This window comes from Sapajus apella, unplaced genomic scaffold (assembly GCF_009761245.1).
Source record: "Sapajus apella isolate SASKATOON/1434 unplaced genomic scaffold, GSC_monkey_1.0 scaffold68, whole genome shotgun sequence".
In the NCBI taxonomy this organism is placed as follows: Eukaryota; Metazoa; Chordata; class Mammalia; order Primates; family Cebidae; genus Sapajus; species Sapajus apella.
In genome coordinates, this window is record NW_022437008.1 from 5,251,273 (window position 1) to 5,267,207 (window position 15,935).

Genomic DNA, 15,935 nt, shown 5'->3' on the forward strand with positions numbered 1-15,935 from the left:
AGAGCGCCGATTGGGTGGAAGGCGGGCCCTCGAGGCCTCTAGGAGCTTCTATTGGCCTGCGAGTTCTGCGTCTGTAATGTGGGACGGAAATGGCTGGGAGGGGGATGGTGATGTTGAATTTGGAAATTGGTGGGGACACTGGTGGACGGTCAGTTTTAGGGGGTGCTGGGGGTAGAGATCGGTGTCAAGAAGGCTGAAAGTGGGGATCCGGGGGAGCCCGGAGTAGGAGTCCGAGGAGGCTCAGAGCTTGGAGTCCTAAAAGACTCGGAGTCGGGGGTCTGAAGGGTTCAGGGAGGGAAAAAGGCTTGGGAGTCAGGCTTAGAGCTAAAGATGCCAGGGTGCTGGAGTGAAGGGGCGCTCAGGAAGGAAAATCCGAGGGGCGTTCAAATGGGGAGATCCGAGGAGGCTGAGGGTGGACGTGTCTGAGGAGGCTCAGATTAGGATCACAGAGGTTCACAGAATGGGGTTCCGCGGGGCGGGGGGCGCTGAGTGTTGATAGCCCGGCTCACGGTTGCAGGTCTGAAGTGGGGTCTCAAGGTGTTTAAATGGATTCTGGGGTGCAGCCCTGGGGGCTATGTGTGGAGCTTTTGAGAAAGGCTCCCTGTGTGTGAGGCCAGAGAATGTTTTCCGTGGAAGGATTGAGAGGGCATATGCATCGTTTGATGGGCCCTTAGCTGACACAGTAATGGGGAAATATTCTTCGGGCTCATTGTGTCCGGACATGGAGCCTAGGGCTCTCTGTGTGGCTTGTAAGATGCTGAAGACTCAGCTTTTAGAGGCCAGATGAGTTTCAAAAGGGAGCTGAAGTGAGGCCTGGCCTGTGATGGAGTGGAAGGCTGCATCGTGATGTTAGGGTGGGAGGCTTAGTGACTTCAGCATGTGTTCTCCCTCCCTACAGGATTGAGTGCAAGGAGTTGGTGTTGATGGAGGAGCAAGACGCCAGAGTCCCAGCCCTGGAACCATTCAGAGTGGAACAGGTTGTCAGAACTCGGGGTGCAGAGGGTGAAGGAGGCAGGCTGACTCCTGAGTTCCTGGGTTGGGACTGCCCCCCCCAAATTCATTCTGTCAGAGGCCATCCTGGAATGGCACTGGTCCCTTGGCTTCAGACCCTGACCTTTCTGAGGACATCCTGGGCCTGTCTCCAGGGGTAGGGGCTGTTCTGTGAAGATACGGCCTCTGTGTGGGTTGAAGAGCCGTATCTTCAGGGGGTCTCTCTATTCTAGGCACCACCTGTAATCTACTATGTCCCTGACTTCATCTCCAAAGAAGAGGAGGAGTATTTGCTTCGACAGGTGACGTCAGTGCCCTTCTGGTCTGTTTTCCCACTCTTCCCATATCCCTCCCCAGTGCCTGTCCTCTGTATGAGAGCCCCAAAGGCTGCAGTGAAGACCCTGGCAAAAGGAAGAATGCCGTATAGCACCCATCCTTCACCCTCCCTGTTCCTTTCTCAGGACCTTTGAGGGCCTGTCAGAAAGAGATTTTTTTTCAGCCAGGCATGGTGGTGCATGCCTGTAGTCCTAGCTCTTCAGGAAGCTGAGACAGGAGGATCACTTGAGCCCAGAAGTTGAAGGCTACAGTGATCACACCACTGCATTCTAACTTGAGCAACAGAGTAAGACCATCTCTAAAAAATAAAAATTAAAAAAAGATATTTCTGGCTGGGTGCGGTGGCTCACACCTGTAATCCCAGCACTTTGGAAGGCCAAGGCGGGCAGATCACTTGAAATCAGGAGTTCAAGACCAGCCTGGCCAACATAGTGAAACCCTGTGTCTACTAAAAATACAAAAATTAGCCGGGCGTGGTGGCAGGCACCTGTAATCCCAGCTACTTGGGAGGCTGAGGCAGGAGAATCACTTGAACCCAGGAGGCAGAGGTTTCAGTGAGCTGAAATTGCACCAATGCACTCTAGCCTGGACAATAAGAACAAAACTTTGTCTCAAAAAAAAAAAAAAAGAAAAGAAAAGAAAAAAAAGGCCAGGTGTGGTGGCTCACACCTGTAATCCCAGCACTTTGGGAGGCTGAGGCAGACAGATCACCCGAGGTCAGAGTTTAAGACCAGCCTGGTCAACATGGTGAAACCCCATCTCTATTAAAAAAAAAAGAGAGAGAGAGAGAGAGATTTCTCTAGGAGGCTTTGGAGAAACCAAACTGATTCTTAGCAAGTGGTTTTTATGAACTTTAGGCTCCCTGTGCTGAGATAGCCCAGTCCAGCCTTCAAAATAAGAATATTATTGAGATCATATTCCTTGTCCAGGAATAGCCCAGTGCATCCCATCCCAGGGTCTCAGGAACAAGGAAGTTACAGAGCTCATACTCCCTGTACTGAGATAGCGCAATCCTGCTAGCTTAGAGAATAGGAGGCTATAAACATAGGCTGAGATATCCCAGTTCAGATCATTGAGACTAGGGAGTAAAGATTTTAGTATTCAGATTTCTGTGCTGAGATAGCCCAGTAAACTCTTTCCTGTGCTAAAATAGCTCAGCATAGACCCAGAGCCTTAGGAATTAGGTTACCAAGCACAGACTGTCCATGCTGAGATGGCCCGGTCTGTATTCTATTCTTAAGGTTTGCGGAAAGAAGAATTCATGAAGCTCAGAGTCCCTGCATGGGGACAACCCTTTGCAGCCCCAGAGCCTAAGTGACAGAGCACAGATCTTCCCTGTGTTGGAGTAACCCACTGAGCTTGAGTCCAGGAAAAAATTAGCTACAGAACACAGACTTTTTTTTTTTTGCTAAGATAGCCCATTCCAGACCTTTGGGCTCTTGTGATTGAAAAATCTACATTTTAAAAAAAATTTCCTTCAGCAAGGCAATTTACTTCTACAGAAGGGTGCAGCTCACAGATGGAACAATGGCAAGCAAACACCTGGACAAGGGAGGGGAAAGGGTACTTACTCCTTATGGAGTCACCACTACTGCTGTGTCGTTCCCCTATTGGCTAGTGTTAGACCGCACAGTCTAGTCTAATTCCGATTGGCTATTTTAACAGAGTGGGTAGTTTGGCAGGAAGGATGATTATGGGCAGGTCAGAGCAGGTAGCCGGGGGTCAAAGCAGGTGACCAGGATGAGTCAGGACAGAGCAGGGGACCTGGGATGGGGGAGGGAAACAGACGTGAACTACTGATTAGAACTGATTAGAAAAGGTTGTTTACTGAAACTACAAGGAAGTTAACTTTAAAATGGAGAATTAAAGAATAAGAGCTGAACATATGACGTACTGATTCTTTGAAGAGAAACTTGGGGTTCACTGTATCTCAGAATCCCTCATCCTGAATTTTTACACTTTTGTTTTTTCTCTTCAAACTTCCTTAACATGTCTTAGCTTAATTGTTCTGCTGTCCCTTTGAGCACATCCATAGTGTAATAATTAACCGCTGCTAATCATAATAGATATAATTTATTTAATTTACATTTTTATTAATTTCACCTACGAAAATATTGACTGAAATCCTGCAGCTATTTGGTCTTGGGTTTTAAATTTACTTGGTAACTCCAATAGTGTTTATATAAATGTGAGGGTTAAAGGACCCATGTAAGGCACTTCTTTTTACAAAAATCTACATGTTATAGGCCGGGCGCGGTGGCTCACGCCTGTAATCCCAGCACTTTGGGAGGCCGAGGCCGTCGGATCCCTTCACGTCAGGAGTTAAAGACCAGCCTGACCATCATGGTGAAACCCTGTCTCTACTAAAAACACAAAAATTAGCAGGGCATGGTGGCATGTAATCCCAGCTACTTGGGAGGCTGAGGCAGGAGGACTGCTTGAACCCCGGAGGCGGAGGTTGCAGTGAGCCAAGATTGCGCCATTGTACTCCAGCCTGGAGCACAAGAGCGAGACTAAGTCTTAAAAAAAAGGCAAAAATCTACGTATTGGAGAATTCCTGGGCTGAAATAACCCAGTTCAGCCCCATAACCATGAAGGGAATGCGTAGATTATCAATTAGCGCATAGATTTGTTGGACTGAGATATTCCATTCTAGACCATTAGGATCTTGGCGGTGGAAGATTTTCAAAGTACTATCTTTGCTGTGCTGAGATAGCCTAGCTTTGCACAGTCCCTCCCCCAGGCAATAGGAACAAGGAGGTTGCAGAACTCAAACTGTCCTCAGAGAGCCCAGGAATCAGGAATTTTTTTTTTTTTTTTTTTTCACCACTGAAACAGTCTCACTCTGTCACCCAGGCTGGAGTACAGTGGTGTGATCTCAGCTCACTGCAGCCGCCACCTCCTGGGTTCAAGAGATTCTGGTGTCTCAGTCTCCCGAGTAGCTTGGATTGCAGGCGTGTACTACCACATGGCTAATTTTTGTTTTTATTTTTTATTTTTATTTTTTGAAACGGAGTCTCGGTCTGTTACCCAGGCTGGAATACAGTGGCACGATCTCAGCTCACTGCAACCACCGCCTCCCAGGTTCAAGCAATTCTGCCTCAGCCTCCCAAGTAGCTGGGGTCACAGGTGTGCGCCACCACGCCCAGCTAAGTTTTGTATTTTTAGTAGAGATGGAGTTTCCCCATGTTGGCCAGACAGGTCTCAAACTCCTGACCTCAAGTGATCCGCCTCAGCCTCCCAGAGTGCTGGGATTACAGGCCTGAGCCACTGGGCGTGGAATCAGGAAATTAGAATGCTGACTATGCTGGGCTGAAAGAGCCCTGTCCAGCCCCAGAACTCTTAGACCATGGTTGTGCAGCCCTGATTCTTAAATCCTGGTAGACATGGGTGGGCTTTGGGGCCAAAAGTGTTCCGAGGAAAGAAAGCAAACTACAAGATCCTAGGAACCCACTGCCCCAGGGAATGGTCCCACAGACACTGGGATGACCCATTTCTACCCTAGAGGTAAAGGCCCTTATGTTGGCCTGGGTGGGAGAATCTTAGAGGGGTGATCCTGAGAAAGGAGTGACCCCTTTTCCACCTCCTAGGTTTTTAATGCCCCAAAGCCAAAGTGGACCCAGCTGTCTGGGAGAAAGTTACAGAATTGGGGTAAGTGTCCCTGGCTGGGCATGAGTAATTCTGGGATGTAGGCTGGGGCAAGGGACTCAGGTCCAATAGCCTCAAGACATCAGAGGGTTCCTGATGGCTCAGGGGGCCCCAAGAGCCAGGAGGATTCCAAAGGGGTCAGTGGAGGTCCTGAGGGGTTTGGGAAATCCTGATGAGTTGGGAGTATCTGAAAGGGGCCCATGGTCTGGAGAAGTTAGGAGACCTCTGAAGGGCCCAGTGACTATCTCCAAAGGGTGAGGGGTCCCTGAGGGTGTCAGGGTGCTTCCAGCCACTGTGGAATCCCTAATGAGTTATCTGTGTGCTATGGGGAACCCTTAGAACTCCATTGCCATCTCCAGGTGGGCTTCCCCATCCCCGGGGAATGGTTCCTGAGCGGCTGCCTCCATGGCTCCAGCGCTATGTGGACAAAGTATCTGACCTCAGCCTCTTTGGAGGCTTCCCAGCTAACCATGTACTCGTGAACCAGTATCTACCTGGAGAGGGCATCATGGTAACCACACACACTTGGCCCATGTCCTCCCACCCAGATTTCTAAGCCATCCTGGGGCAGGGGACCCTGTACCTACCCTCACTCATTAGGCAGCCACATCCCCCAAGTAGGCATTCATCTCCCTGTCCCTGGGTTGGGAGCCCCCTTTTGACCTAGAGGGTGGGGGGTGTGGACTCCTGCCCTGCCCAGCCCTGGTGCCCACTCCCCAGCCCCACGAGGACGGACCACTGTACTACCCGACTGTCAGCACCATCAGCCTTGGTTCCCACACCATGCTGGACTTCTACGAGCCACGGCGGCCGGAGGATGATGACCCTATGGAACAGGTGGGCCCCCAGACACTGCCCCCAGCTCTTGCAGACACTTCAACCTCACACATCCTCCAAGATGACCTGGTCCCATGTGTCTTTGGGGTATTCCTGGCACTCTTCCAGATACCTTCCCTTGTCCCCTCATGGAGCGTACCCACTTTCTCCCAGATGCCCAGCCCATCTACTTCCAGGGTGCCCTACACACCATGATTTCCACAGGCTCCCCGATGCCACAACCTGCTGGTCAGATGCCCCTGACTCCCCAGCAGACACTAATATCCTCAGATACCCCACCACCGTTTACCCAAGGAGGCCTCACGTCCTCCCAGCTGCCCCATCTGCCCTGCTCAGGGTGCCCTAGACATCCTGCTACTCTAGGAATGTGACTTGGGGTACAGGACACCCCCAGATTCTCCTTGGCCCCTTGACATGATTTCTCTGAGTGATGCATTTCCAGCACCCTAGTGTTCACAGAAACGCCCCTGAACACCCTGACTCTTTGGGGCTTGCCCTGGAGCCCTGCGTGCTCCTGGATGCTGTGACACCCTCTCAGCTGTGCGGTTGTCCTCTAATGACCTGATGTCTTTGGGGACCCGCACTGTCTCTAAGCTCTGCCTCACTCTGTTCTCACCTCGTCCTGGCTTCAGCCATGCTCTCTCAGCCCAGGTCTGTCTGCATTTCCTGGGGACTGCCGATCTCTGGATCCCAGCCTCAGCCCCAGCCCCTTGGAGATCCCATAGGCAGCTCCCACCATCAGCTGACCCTCTGACGCCCCCATCTGCAGCCTATATCCTGCCCCCTCTCGAGGGACTGTAGAGCCCTCACCCTCCCTTCCCAGCAGCCCCAGCCCAGGCCGCAGCAATTTTCACTCCTGAACCACCAGAGCCTCCATCACTGTGAGCACACTTGCTCTTCAGCCTATGTCCCTGGGGACCCGCTGCTCCCCAAAGCCGGCCGACTTCTCGCCCACCCCTTCCCCCGACTTCTTGAGCCCTGCTGACCCTCAACCCGCCCTGCAGCCCTGGGCCCCGCCCCGGCCCACCACCTCGCTGCTACTGGAACCGCGCAGCCTGCTGGTGCTACGCGGCCCTGCCTACACGCGCCTCCTCCACGGGATCGCTGCCGCCTGCGTAGACGCGCTGGATGCCGCCTCCCCACCGCCCAACGCGGCCGCCTGCCCGTCGGCGCGGCCCGGAGCCTGCCTGGTGCGCGGTACCCGGGTCTCGCTGACCATCCGCCGCGTGCCCCGCGTGTTGCGGGCCGGCCTCCTGCTGGGCAAGTGACCGCCACGGCCGGGACCCCTTGGATCCCCCGGCTCCTGCCCGCTTGGGGCTGCTATGACTCTGCGACCTTGGAACCCTGTTGGGCAGAGGGGGGCTCCCTTGGGTTATTTATTTTCCTAATAATTTTGTGGGAGCCACAGAAGACCCTATACCAAATAAAAAATCTTTCGTTGGTTTTAAATTTTTATTTTTTTTGTGGGGGGGCAGGTGCTTGGGTTCCTGAGGGGCGCCGCATGTAGGGTCTTAAATGAATGGGATAGGCCCTGGAGGTCAGATGTCTGGGTCCCCAGTGGGGCAGAATCCAAGGCTCTTGGGGAGATGGGGGAGTGGTTCTATCTGGGACCCCCTTGGATGGCAGAGTGATGCTGGGAGGTTTAGCTACTGGCCTGCTAGGCAGTAAGGAGTTAAGTGGCTCTTCTGTCACCTGAGCCGGGCATCAAATGGCCTGGTCCAGGTTCCTCTTGGAAGGGGCGGAGCCAGGCCTGTCCTGGGCCTCTCCTGCAGCCTCAGGCCCCGGTGACTCCGGTGACTCCAGCGGAGGAGCTCTGGGATACTCTTGTTGAAGGAAGAGGTCTTACTGGCTGCCCTCACCTGACTCTGTGTCCCCAGGCCCCCAGCCATGGCTCTATCCCTGCCTCTGGGCACTGGACTTGGCTCAGAGCCCCTCAGCCACCCCCCGGGAGCCCCTAGGGAGCCGGACTTTGTTGGACGCACGGTCTGCCCTGCATCCGGAGAGGAGAGCACCAGGTGGGGCTGGGGCTTTTTGGAAGCTTGTTCCAAGAGGGTGGGCTCGGGGACAGGGACCACGTGAGGGTAAGAGGCGCCATGGCTGTGATCACCTGGGGACATAGGAGAGGCTGCTGGGGTTTGGGTGAGGGTGGGCTGGAAAGTGAGGTGTCTGAGACTCACCCAGTCCCACCCCCTGCCTCCCAGCCCAGAGCAGGCCCAGACCCTGGGACAGGACGCCTTGGGCCCTCCCGAGCACTTCCAGGGTGGGCCAAGGGGTAATGAGCCCGCCGCTCGCCCCCCAAGATGGTCAACACCCTCTTCCCATGAGGACCCAGCTGGGGGCAGACATTGTGAGGTGAGCTGAGGTGACCCAGACCCCTTGTGCCAGCCCCACCTCCTCTCCGTCCCCCTGAGTCCGGCCTCCACCCTGAGGACTGGGTGATGATTCTAGAAAGGTGTTGGATGTCTGTAGGGGGAGGAACCCTCTGGAAAATGTTTCCTTCTTTCTTTTTTTTTGAGATGGAGTCTCGCTTTGTTGCCAGGCTGGAGTGCAGTGGCGCAATCCCGGCTCACCGCAACCTCGGTCTCTCAGGTTCAAGTCATTCTCCTGCCTCAGCCTCCTGGGTAGCTGGGACTACAGGCGCAAGCCACCACGCCCAGCTAATTTTTATATTTTTAGTAAAGATGGGTTTCACCATGTTGGCCAGGATGATCTCAATCTCTTGACCTTGTAATCTGCCAGGCTTGGCCTCCCAAAGTGCTGGGATTACAGGGGAAATGTTTCTTTACCAATCAGTAGAGAAGTGTTTCTTTTCTTTTTTTTTGAGACTGAGTCTCATTCTGTCACCCAGGCTGGAGTACAGTGGTGTGATCTCAGCTCATTGCAACCTCCCCCTCCCAGGTCCCAGTGATTTCTCCTGTCTCAGCCTCCCAAGCAGCTGGGATTACAGGCGTGTGCCACCACACCTGGCTAATTTTTGTATTTTTAGTAGAGATGGGGTTTCACCATGTTAGCCAGGCTAGTCTTGAACTCCCTGGTGATCCACCCACCCCAGCCTCCCAAAGTGCTGGGATTACAGGCATGAGCCACCATACCCAGCTGTATTTCCTTTTTATTTAAAAAAAAAAAAAAAAAAAGAGAGAGAGAGAGACGAGGTTTCACTATGTTGCCCAGGCTGGTCTTGAATTCCTGGGCTCAAGCCATCTTCTGGCCTTGGCCTCCCAAAGTTCTGGGATTATATGTGTGAGCCACCACATCTGGCTGAGAAGCATATCATCAGAGCTCCTGGTGTAGTCCCATTCTTCTAAGGGGGTACCCAGCCCCATCACCCCCTTCCTTCCCTGAGCCCCCGCATTGGGCCTCACACATCCAAGTTTCCAGGAGGCTTGAAAACCTGGAAGGCCCCCTCCAGTAGGAGCGACCCTGGTGCAGACAGACCTGGAGGCGGACTCTGCTGCAGAGAAGTTTCCAGAAGCTTACAGAAGAGGGGTGAGGAAGGGGGCAGGGGTGATATCTTGATTGGCCCACTGGCCCTGACTTGGCTCCTATGTTTCCCCAGCACCCTGCTTCTGGCCTGGAGGTACTGGAGGCTGAGCAGGACAGCCTACACCTGTCCCTGCTGGGGCTGGGCCTCTGGCTGCAGGACCTGGAGCAAGGCCCAGGGCGCTGGGCGTTGGCCCAGAGCGGGATGGTGCAGCTGCGGGTAGGCAGGGGAGGCCAGGATGTGGGGGTGAGCAGGGCGCCAGCAGTGAGTGACAGCCAGCTTTCTGGGGTGGGAAACGGGGTGAGTGCCTGTTCCAGGCCTGTGGATAGGAAATGGGGGAGGAGGTAACTCCAGGTTGTGGGTTCCTGGTGTCCCTGGTGTGCATGTGGAGTGAGGTCCAACCATGTGTCCCCAGGCCCTCCAGGCGGACCTACGAGGGGCAGCTGAGCGTGTGGAGGCGCTGATAACGTTTGGTGAGGGGCTGGCACAGCGGAGTGAGCCGAGGGCCTGGGCAGCCCTGGAGCAGATCCTGCGGGCCCTGGGAGCTCACCGAGACACCATCTTCCGGAGGCTGTGGCAGCTGCAGGCCCAGCTGGTCAGCTACAGCCTGGTAGGGCCCATTCTGATACTCCCCACCCAACACAGGCCCCAACCTCATAGCCCCCATGACCTCTGTCCTCTGACCCAGGTGTTTGAAGAGGCCAACACACCGAACCAGGACTTGGAGATCGAGGGAGACTCGGACTGGCCAGGACCTGGTGGCATGTGGGGGCCCTGGGCACCCAGTAGTCTTCCCACTTCTGCAGAATTGGAGTGGGATCCAGCGGGGGACATTGGGGGCCTTGGGCCCTCAGAACAAAAGACTGCCCGGATACTAGGAGCGCCCTGTGAGCTGTGTGGCCACAGAGGCCCCCAGGGCAGGGTACAAGGCCTTGAGGTGAGAGCAGACCCCCTGGAGGGACCTCATGCCAGACACCCTGAGGACATGTCTGTGTACCTTCTAGCAGGGTTCTTCCCTTCCAAGGAGGTGTGAGTGGCTCTGTCTCTTGGTGTCTCCTTCTATCTCACTGTTTCTCTCTCTCCTGTCTGTCTCTGTCTACATCCTCAAGCTCCATCTCAAATTCAGTCCCATCCCGAAGCCCCCAGATGATGCCCCGCTCACCTCCTGACTGTCCCAGTCTCTCCACCTCTTCAGAGAGGCCTGTCCTTACCTCCAAACATGAGCACTCTGATCTTCTTTATTCCCTAACAGCACTCACCACAGCTTGACTTTGTACATTTACTTATTTCATTTTTTTGAGACAAAGTCTCACTCTGTCGCCCAGGCTGGAGTGCAGTGGTGCGCTCTCTGCTCACTGCTCACTGCAACCTCCACCTCCCAGGTTCAAGCAATTCTCCTGCCTCAGCCTCCAAAGTAGCTGGGATTACAGGTGTGCACCACCACGCCTGGCTAATTTTTCTATTTTTAGTAGAGACAGGGTTTTACCATGTTGGCCAGGTTGGTCTCAAACTCCTGACCTCAAGTGACATGCCCGCCTCGGCCTCCCAAAGTGCTGGGATTACAGGCATGAGCCACCACACTGGGCCTCATTTACTCATTAATTTATGGTCTGTCTCTCTCCTGTCAAATGTAAGCTCCGTGGAGGCCAGGTATTTGCCTATTTCCATCCCCACTGTGTCCCCAGCTCCTAGAACAGTTCCTGGCTTGTAACAGACGCTCATTACAAATGTATTGAATGAATGAATAAATAATGTCCCTCCTCTCTTGGTTTCTTTGGCTCTGCCCTTGTCCGTCTGTCCCATGAGATCTCTCTGTTCCCCCAGAATTTCATCTCTATGACACCCCCTAACCTAGCCCTCCCCCAACCACATTTCTCTTTGTTGCTGGTTCTCCAGGAACCACACACCTCTCACTCCCGACAGGACATGCTGGAGTCCAGCCTCAGCCACTGGAAACACTTAGCAGGTCACCGAAGACGCTCCCTGCTCCGAAAGCCTCAGGTGAGCCGCTTCTCAACCAGGTGTAGCACTCAGGAATCTTGATGGTGAGTGACAGAAACCCAACAAGTTGAAAGTTACAAAAAAAGGGATGCCATTTTTTTTTTTTTTTTTAAATGTAACTGAAAGGTCCAGGCGCTGTTGGATTCAGAGCTTCAAACAACACCAGGGCTCAGTCCCTCCTTTTCTTGGGCTCTAATTCCCCAAGGTGGCTTCCTTCTCAGCAAAATAGGTGCGCCAGTGGCTACACAGTCATTCCCACTGGTTTACCCAACCCAGGGGATGAAGCATGCCTCCGACCCTACTGACAGCTGCCAAAGTCCCAGGGCTGACTCCCACTTACCGGCTGGGGTCATAGGCTGCACCTTGAATAAACCAGAGTGCTCGGACTGGCCAGGTATGGGTCATACCAATCATGGAAGTGAGGGAGGCAGGTGTCAGCTTCACTTGAACCTGAAGGTCTGGGAGTGGACGGCATGACAGCAGCCCACCTCCAATTGAGCCACTGCTATCAGAAAAAGGGGGATTGTGTTGGATGAAGGACAGATACAACCAGATATCCACTATACTTGGAGATATTCCAAGTCCATGCAGGGTCCTGGGGACGAGGAGGTGCCAGAAAAGGAGAAGAAATAACACCAGCCCTGTCAGTCTTACACTAGCAGAGAAAAGACCATATGAAGTGTCACTTCTGGCTGGATGCCATGGTTCACAACTGTGATCCCAACACTTTGGGAGGCCGAGGCAGGAGGATTGCTTGAGGTCAGGAGTTCAAGACCAGCCTGAGCAACACAGCCCCACCCCCCCATCTCTACAAAACAATTTTTTTTTTTTTTAAAGTAGATGGTTGCAGTGGCATGTGTCTGTGGTCCCAGCTATTAGGAAGGCTGAGGTGAGAGGATCAGTGAGCCTAGGAGGTTGAGGCTGCCATGAGTCGTGACTGTGAAACCACACTCCAGCGCGGGTGACAGAACAAGACCCAGTCTCAAAAAATAATGTGCCAGCCAAGCATGGTGACTCACACCTATAATCCCAGCACTTTGGGAGGCAGAAGTGGGCGGATCACTTGAGGTCAGGAGTTCAAGACCAGCCTGGCCAACATGGTGAAACCCCATTTCTACTAAAAATAACAAAAATGAGCCAGGTGTGGTGGTGAACGCCTATAGTCCCAGCTACTTGGGAGGCTGAGGCAGGAGAATTGCTTGATCCCAGGAGGCAGAGGTTGCAGTGAGCTGAGATCGAGCCATTGGAGTCCAGCCTGGGCGGCAAGAGTGAGACTCCTTCTAAAAAAAAAAAAAAATCATTTCTATTCATTCTGCTGCTGGCTTCTGTCCCTCCTTAGGACAAGAAGAGGCAAGCATCTCCCCAACTCCAGGATGTGAGGCTGGAGGGGAATCCTGGGTGAGATGCCTGGAAGATGGGACTGGGGTGTGGCAGCCCACTCGTATGTTTAACACTGCATTTCCCTTCACAGGGCTCCCGATCCTGCATCCAGGTGGCCCCTGACCTTCCTCCTTATCCTTTTCCTCCTCTTCCTCCTCCTGGTGGGTGCCGTGTTTCTCCTGCCTGTGTCAGGAGGCCCCTGCTGCTTTCACGGCCGAATGCCCCGGATACCCTACCTAGTGCTCAGCTATGTCAATGGTCTTCCCCCAGTCTGATGTGTCTAATAAATGGTCACTGTCAAAGGAAGTGTGAGGATACTGGGTGCTTGCATACCCAGAATCTAGAATGTGGCCTGGATATATCTGGACAGACCCTTTTGCCATGAGCACAGAACACAGAACTGCATCAGCCCATCTTGGGTGGGGCTGCTCCAGACCCTGACACAAAGGGTCAAATACCAGTTCTTTATTTAGGTGTGGCAGGGGATCCAAGATGTAAGCTCAGGAAGGGAGAAAGCCAATACTGGGTGAGTTACTGGTTGCTGCTCTGGGCACCTGGGGTGCCATGCCATTGGGGAGCTCTGGGAAATTGTGGAACACAGTTCAAACTGGTTCTACCCTAGGGGCAAAGAAGTGGCTTTTTTCTTTTTTTTTTCGACAGAGTCCTACTCTGTCGCCCAGGTTGGAATGCAGTGGTGCAATCTCAGCTCACTGTAACCTCCGCTTCCAGGATTCAAGCAATTATCCTGCCTCAGACTCCAGAGTAGCTGTGATTATAGGCGTGTACCACCATACCAGGCTAGCTTTTGTTTGTTTGTTTTGTTTTTTTTGACACAGGGTCTCGTTCTGCTGCTCAGGCTGAAGTGCAGTAGCTTGATCTTGGCTCACTGCAACCTCTGCCTCCTGGTTTCAAGCGATTCTCTGGCCTCAGCCTCCCAAGTAGCTGGGATTACAGGAATGTGCCACCATGCCTGGCTAATTTTTGTATTTTTAGTAGAGACAGGATTTTGCCAGTTGGTCAGGTGGGTCTTGAACTCCTGATCTCAGGTGACCCACCCACCTCAGCTTCCCAAAGTGCTGGGATTACAGGCATGAGCCACCATGCCCAGCTTAGTTTTTGTATTTTTAGTAGAGATGGGGTTTCGCCATGTTCACCAGGCTGGTCTCAAACTCCTGACCTGAGGTGAACCACCTAGACCTCCCAAAGTGCTGGGATTACAGGCGTGAGCCACCGTGCCTGACCCACATTTCTATACTAGCTCTCATCTCTCATTGTTGAAGGCTTTTCCTGGACACTTTAACACCCTAGTATTCCCAGCCCTCTGGCCTGTGAAGGCCCCTCCCTCAGGCAAAGCAGCACAGGTGCATGCCACAGGAAGCTAGAAGCAGGCACAGGAAGGTGCACATGATACGGGTGGAGCTGCTGTCGGCATCTGCTGTGGCCTAACTTGCATCCTTAGAGGTGCTCATTCAAATATTCTATGTAGCGGGCTCCTGGGCTGGGCCATCACTGATTCAGGACTGTGAAATCCCTCTTCCCGCTGTCTTCACAACACCAGGCTAAATTGCTTATAGTCCAGTCTCCCCAGAGCTTAAGGTATCGGGACAAGAGGTAGAGGCAGAATCAGACTCAAGAACAGATGCAGGAGCCCTGTGTGGGGCTCCAGAATGCACCCTTCACACAGATCCACGCTCCTGTAATTCTCAAAACTGCTAGCAATGCGGCCCCACTTTACAGCATAGGAAACAGGCTCAAAGAGGGGAATTCATTGGCCCAGGCCACACTAGTGAGAGCCCAACTCTCACTGACATTAAAACAGAAATGGGAATTAATTAATTTAAGACTGAGTTTCTCTCTGTCACCCAGGCTGGAGTGCAGTGGTGTGATCTTGGCTCATATCGCTGCAACCTTGGTCTCCTGGGTTCAAGAGATTCTCCTGCCTTAGTCTCCTGAGTAGCTGGGACTACAGGCACACACCACTGCACCTGGATAATTTTTTGTATTTTTAGTAGAGATGGAGTTTCACCATGTTGGCCAGGCTGGTCTCCAACTCCTGACCTCAGGTGATCTGCTCGCCTTGCCCTGCCAAAGTGCTGGGATTACAGGCATGAGCCACCATACCCAGCCTGGGAATTTATTTATGTAGGTAACAGAAGTTCAGGACTTCAGGGCCGGGTGCAGTGGCTCACACCTGTAATCCCAGCACTTTGAGAGGCCAAGGAAGGATCACTTGAGCCCAGCAGTTCAAGACCAGCCTAGGCAACATAGTGAGACTCTGTCTCTATAAACAACAAAACAAAACAAAAATATAAGTTAAGGATTTCAGGCATAGTTAGATGGTGGGGCTCAAATGCTGTCTCTTGTCTCTCATTTCTTTTCTCTATTTTGGCTTCATTCTTATCCTAGTGATGGCCAGAGTGACCCTCAAAACCTCCAGCCATACATAGCTGAGTCCAAACTCATATAATTCACTGCACAACAGGCAGTAAGTAGAGAAAAATGTTGGGGCAAAGAAAGCAACTTCATTTGAGGCCGGGTGTAGTGGCTCACGCCTGTAATCCCATCACTTTAGGAGGCTGAGATGGGTGGATCACCTGAGGTCAGGAGTTTTGAGACCAGCCTGGCCAACGTGGTGAAACCTGGTCTCTACTAAAAATACGAAAGAAAAAAAAAAAAAAACACCTGGGTGTGGTGTAGTCCCAGCTACTCAGGAGGCTAAGACAGGAGAATCACTTGGACCTGGGAGGTGGAGATTGCAGTGAGCCGAGACTGTGCCATTGCACTCCAGCCTGGGTGACACCGTCTCAAAAAAAAAAAAAAAAAGCAAGCAACTTCATTTGGAGACACAGCAAACCAAGAAGATGGCAGACTAGTGTCCTAAAGAACCATCTCAAGTTAGTATAAATTTTAGGTTTCTTTTTATGCTAAGGGAAGAGGGTTGAGGTTAGAAGGTAACCAATGGGCCGGGTGGTGGCTCACGCCTGTAATCCCAGCACTTTGGGAGGCCGAGGCAGGTGGATCACCTGAGGTCAGGAGTTTGAGACCAGCCTGACCAACATGGTGAAACTCCATCTCTTCTAAAAAATACAAAAATATTAGCCAGGCATGGTGGCGTCTGCCTGTAATCCCAGCTGCTCAGGAGGCTGAGGCAGGAGAATTGTTTCAACTTGGGAGACAGAGGTTGCAGTGAGCCAAGATTGTGCCATTGCACTCTAGTCTGGGTGACAAGAGCAAAACTCCATCTCAAAAAAAAAAAAAAAAA

At 52.7% G+C, this 15,935-nt stretch overlaps 2 protein-coding genes across 5 annotated transcripts; both read left to right on the forward strand.

Annotated features, from left to right (window-relative positions):
- Positions 1-49: 49 nt before the first annotated feature.
- On the forward strand, positions 50-7,252 carry ALKBH6 (alkB homolog 6). Of its 3 annotated transcripts, none has more exons than XM_032249530.1 (7): positions 50-148; positions 899-977; positions 1,224-1,292; positions 4,917-4,977; positions 5,334-5,485; positions 5,733-5,811; positions 6,581-6,597. In XM_032249530.1, the coding sequence occupies exons 1-6, from the start codon at positions 90-92 to the stop codon at positions 5,793-5,795; spliced, it is 483 nt and encodes a 160-aa protein (XP_032105421.1). In that variant the 5' UTR covers positions 50-89; the 3' UTR covers positions 5,796-5,811; positions 6,581-6,597. The 3 variants fall into 3 exon arrangements, with proteins under 3 accessions (XP_032105421.1, XP_032105419.1, XP_032105420.1); XM_032249528.1 differs by lacking the exon at positions 6,581-6,597 and adding an exon at positions 6,816-7,248 and having other exon boundaries at positions 58-148; positions 5,695-5,811; XM_032249529.1 differs by lacking the exon at positions 6,581-6,597 and adding an exon at positions 6,816-7,252 and having other exon boundaries at positions 60-148.
- A 77-nt stretch (positions 7,253-7,329) lies between these two features.
- SYNE4 (spectrin repeat containing nuclear envelope family member 4) lies at positions 7,330-13,378 on the forward strand. 2 transcript variants are annotated; one of them, XM_032249520.1, is made up of 8 exons: positions 7,330-7,826; positions 8,013-8,163; positions 9,368-9,511; positions 9,708-9,902; positions 9,981-10,229; positions 11,189-11,293; positions 12,633-12,691; positions 12,765-12,985. In XM_032249520.1, exons 1-8 carry the CDS (start codon positions 7,699-7,701, stop codon positions 12,946-12,948), a joined length of 1,215 nt encoding a protein of 404 aa, XP_032105411.1. In that variant the 5' UTR covers positions 7,330-7,698; the 3' UTR covers positions 12,949-12,985. The 2 variants fall into 2 exon arrangements, with proteins under 2 accessions (XP_032105411.1, XP_032105412.1); XM_032249521.1 differs by lacking the exons at positions 7,330-7,826; positions 8,013-8,163; positions 12,633-12,691 and having other exon boundaries at positions 9,004-9,511; positions 12,765-13,378.
- The last annotated feature ends 2,557 nt before the right edge of the window (positions 13,379-15,935 follow it).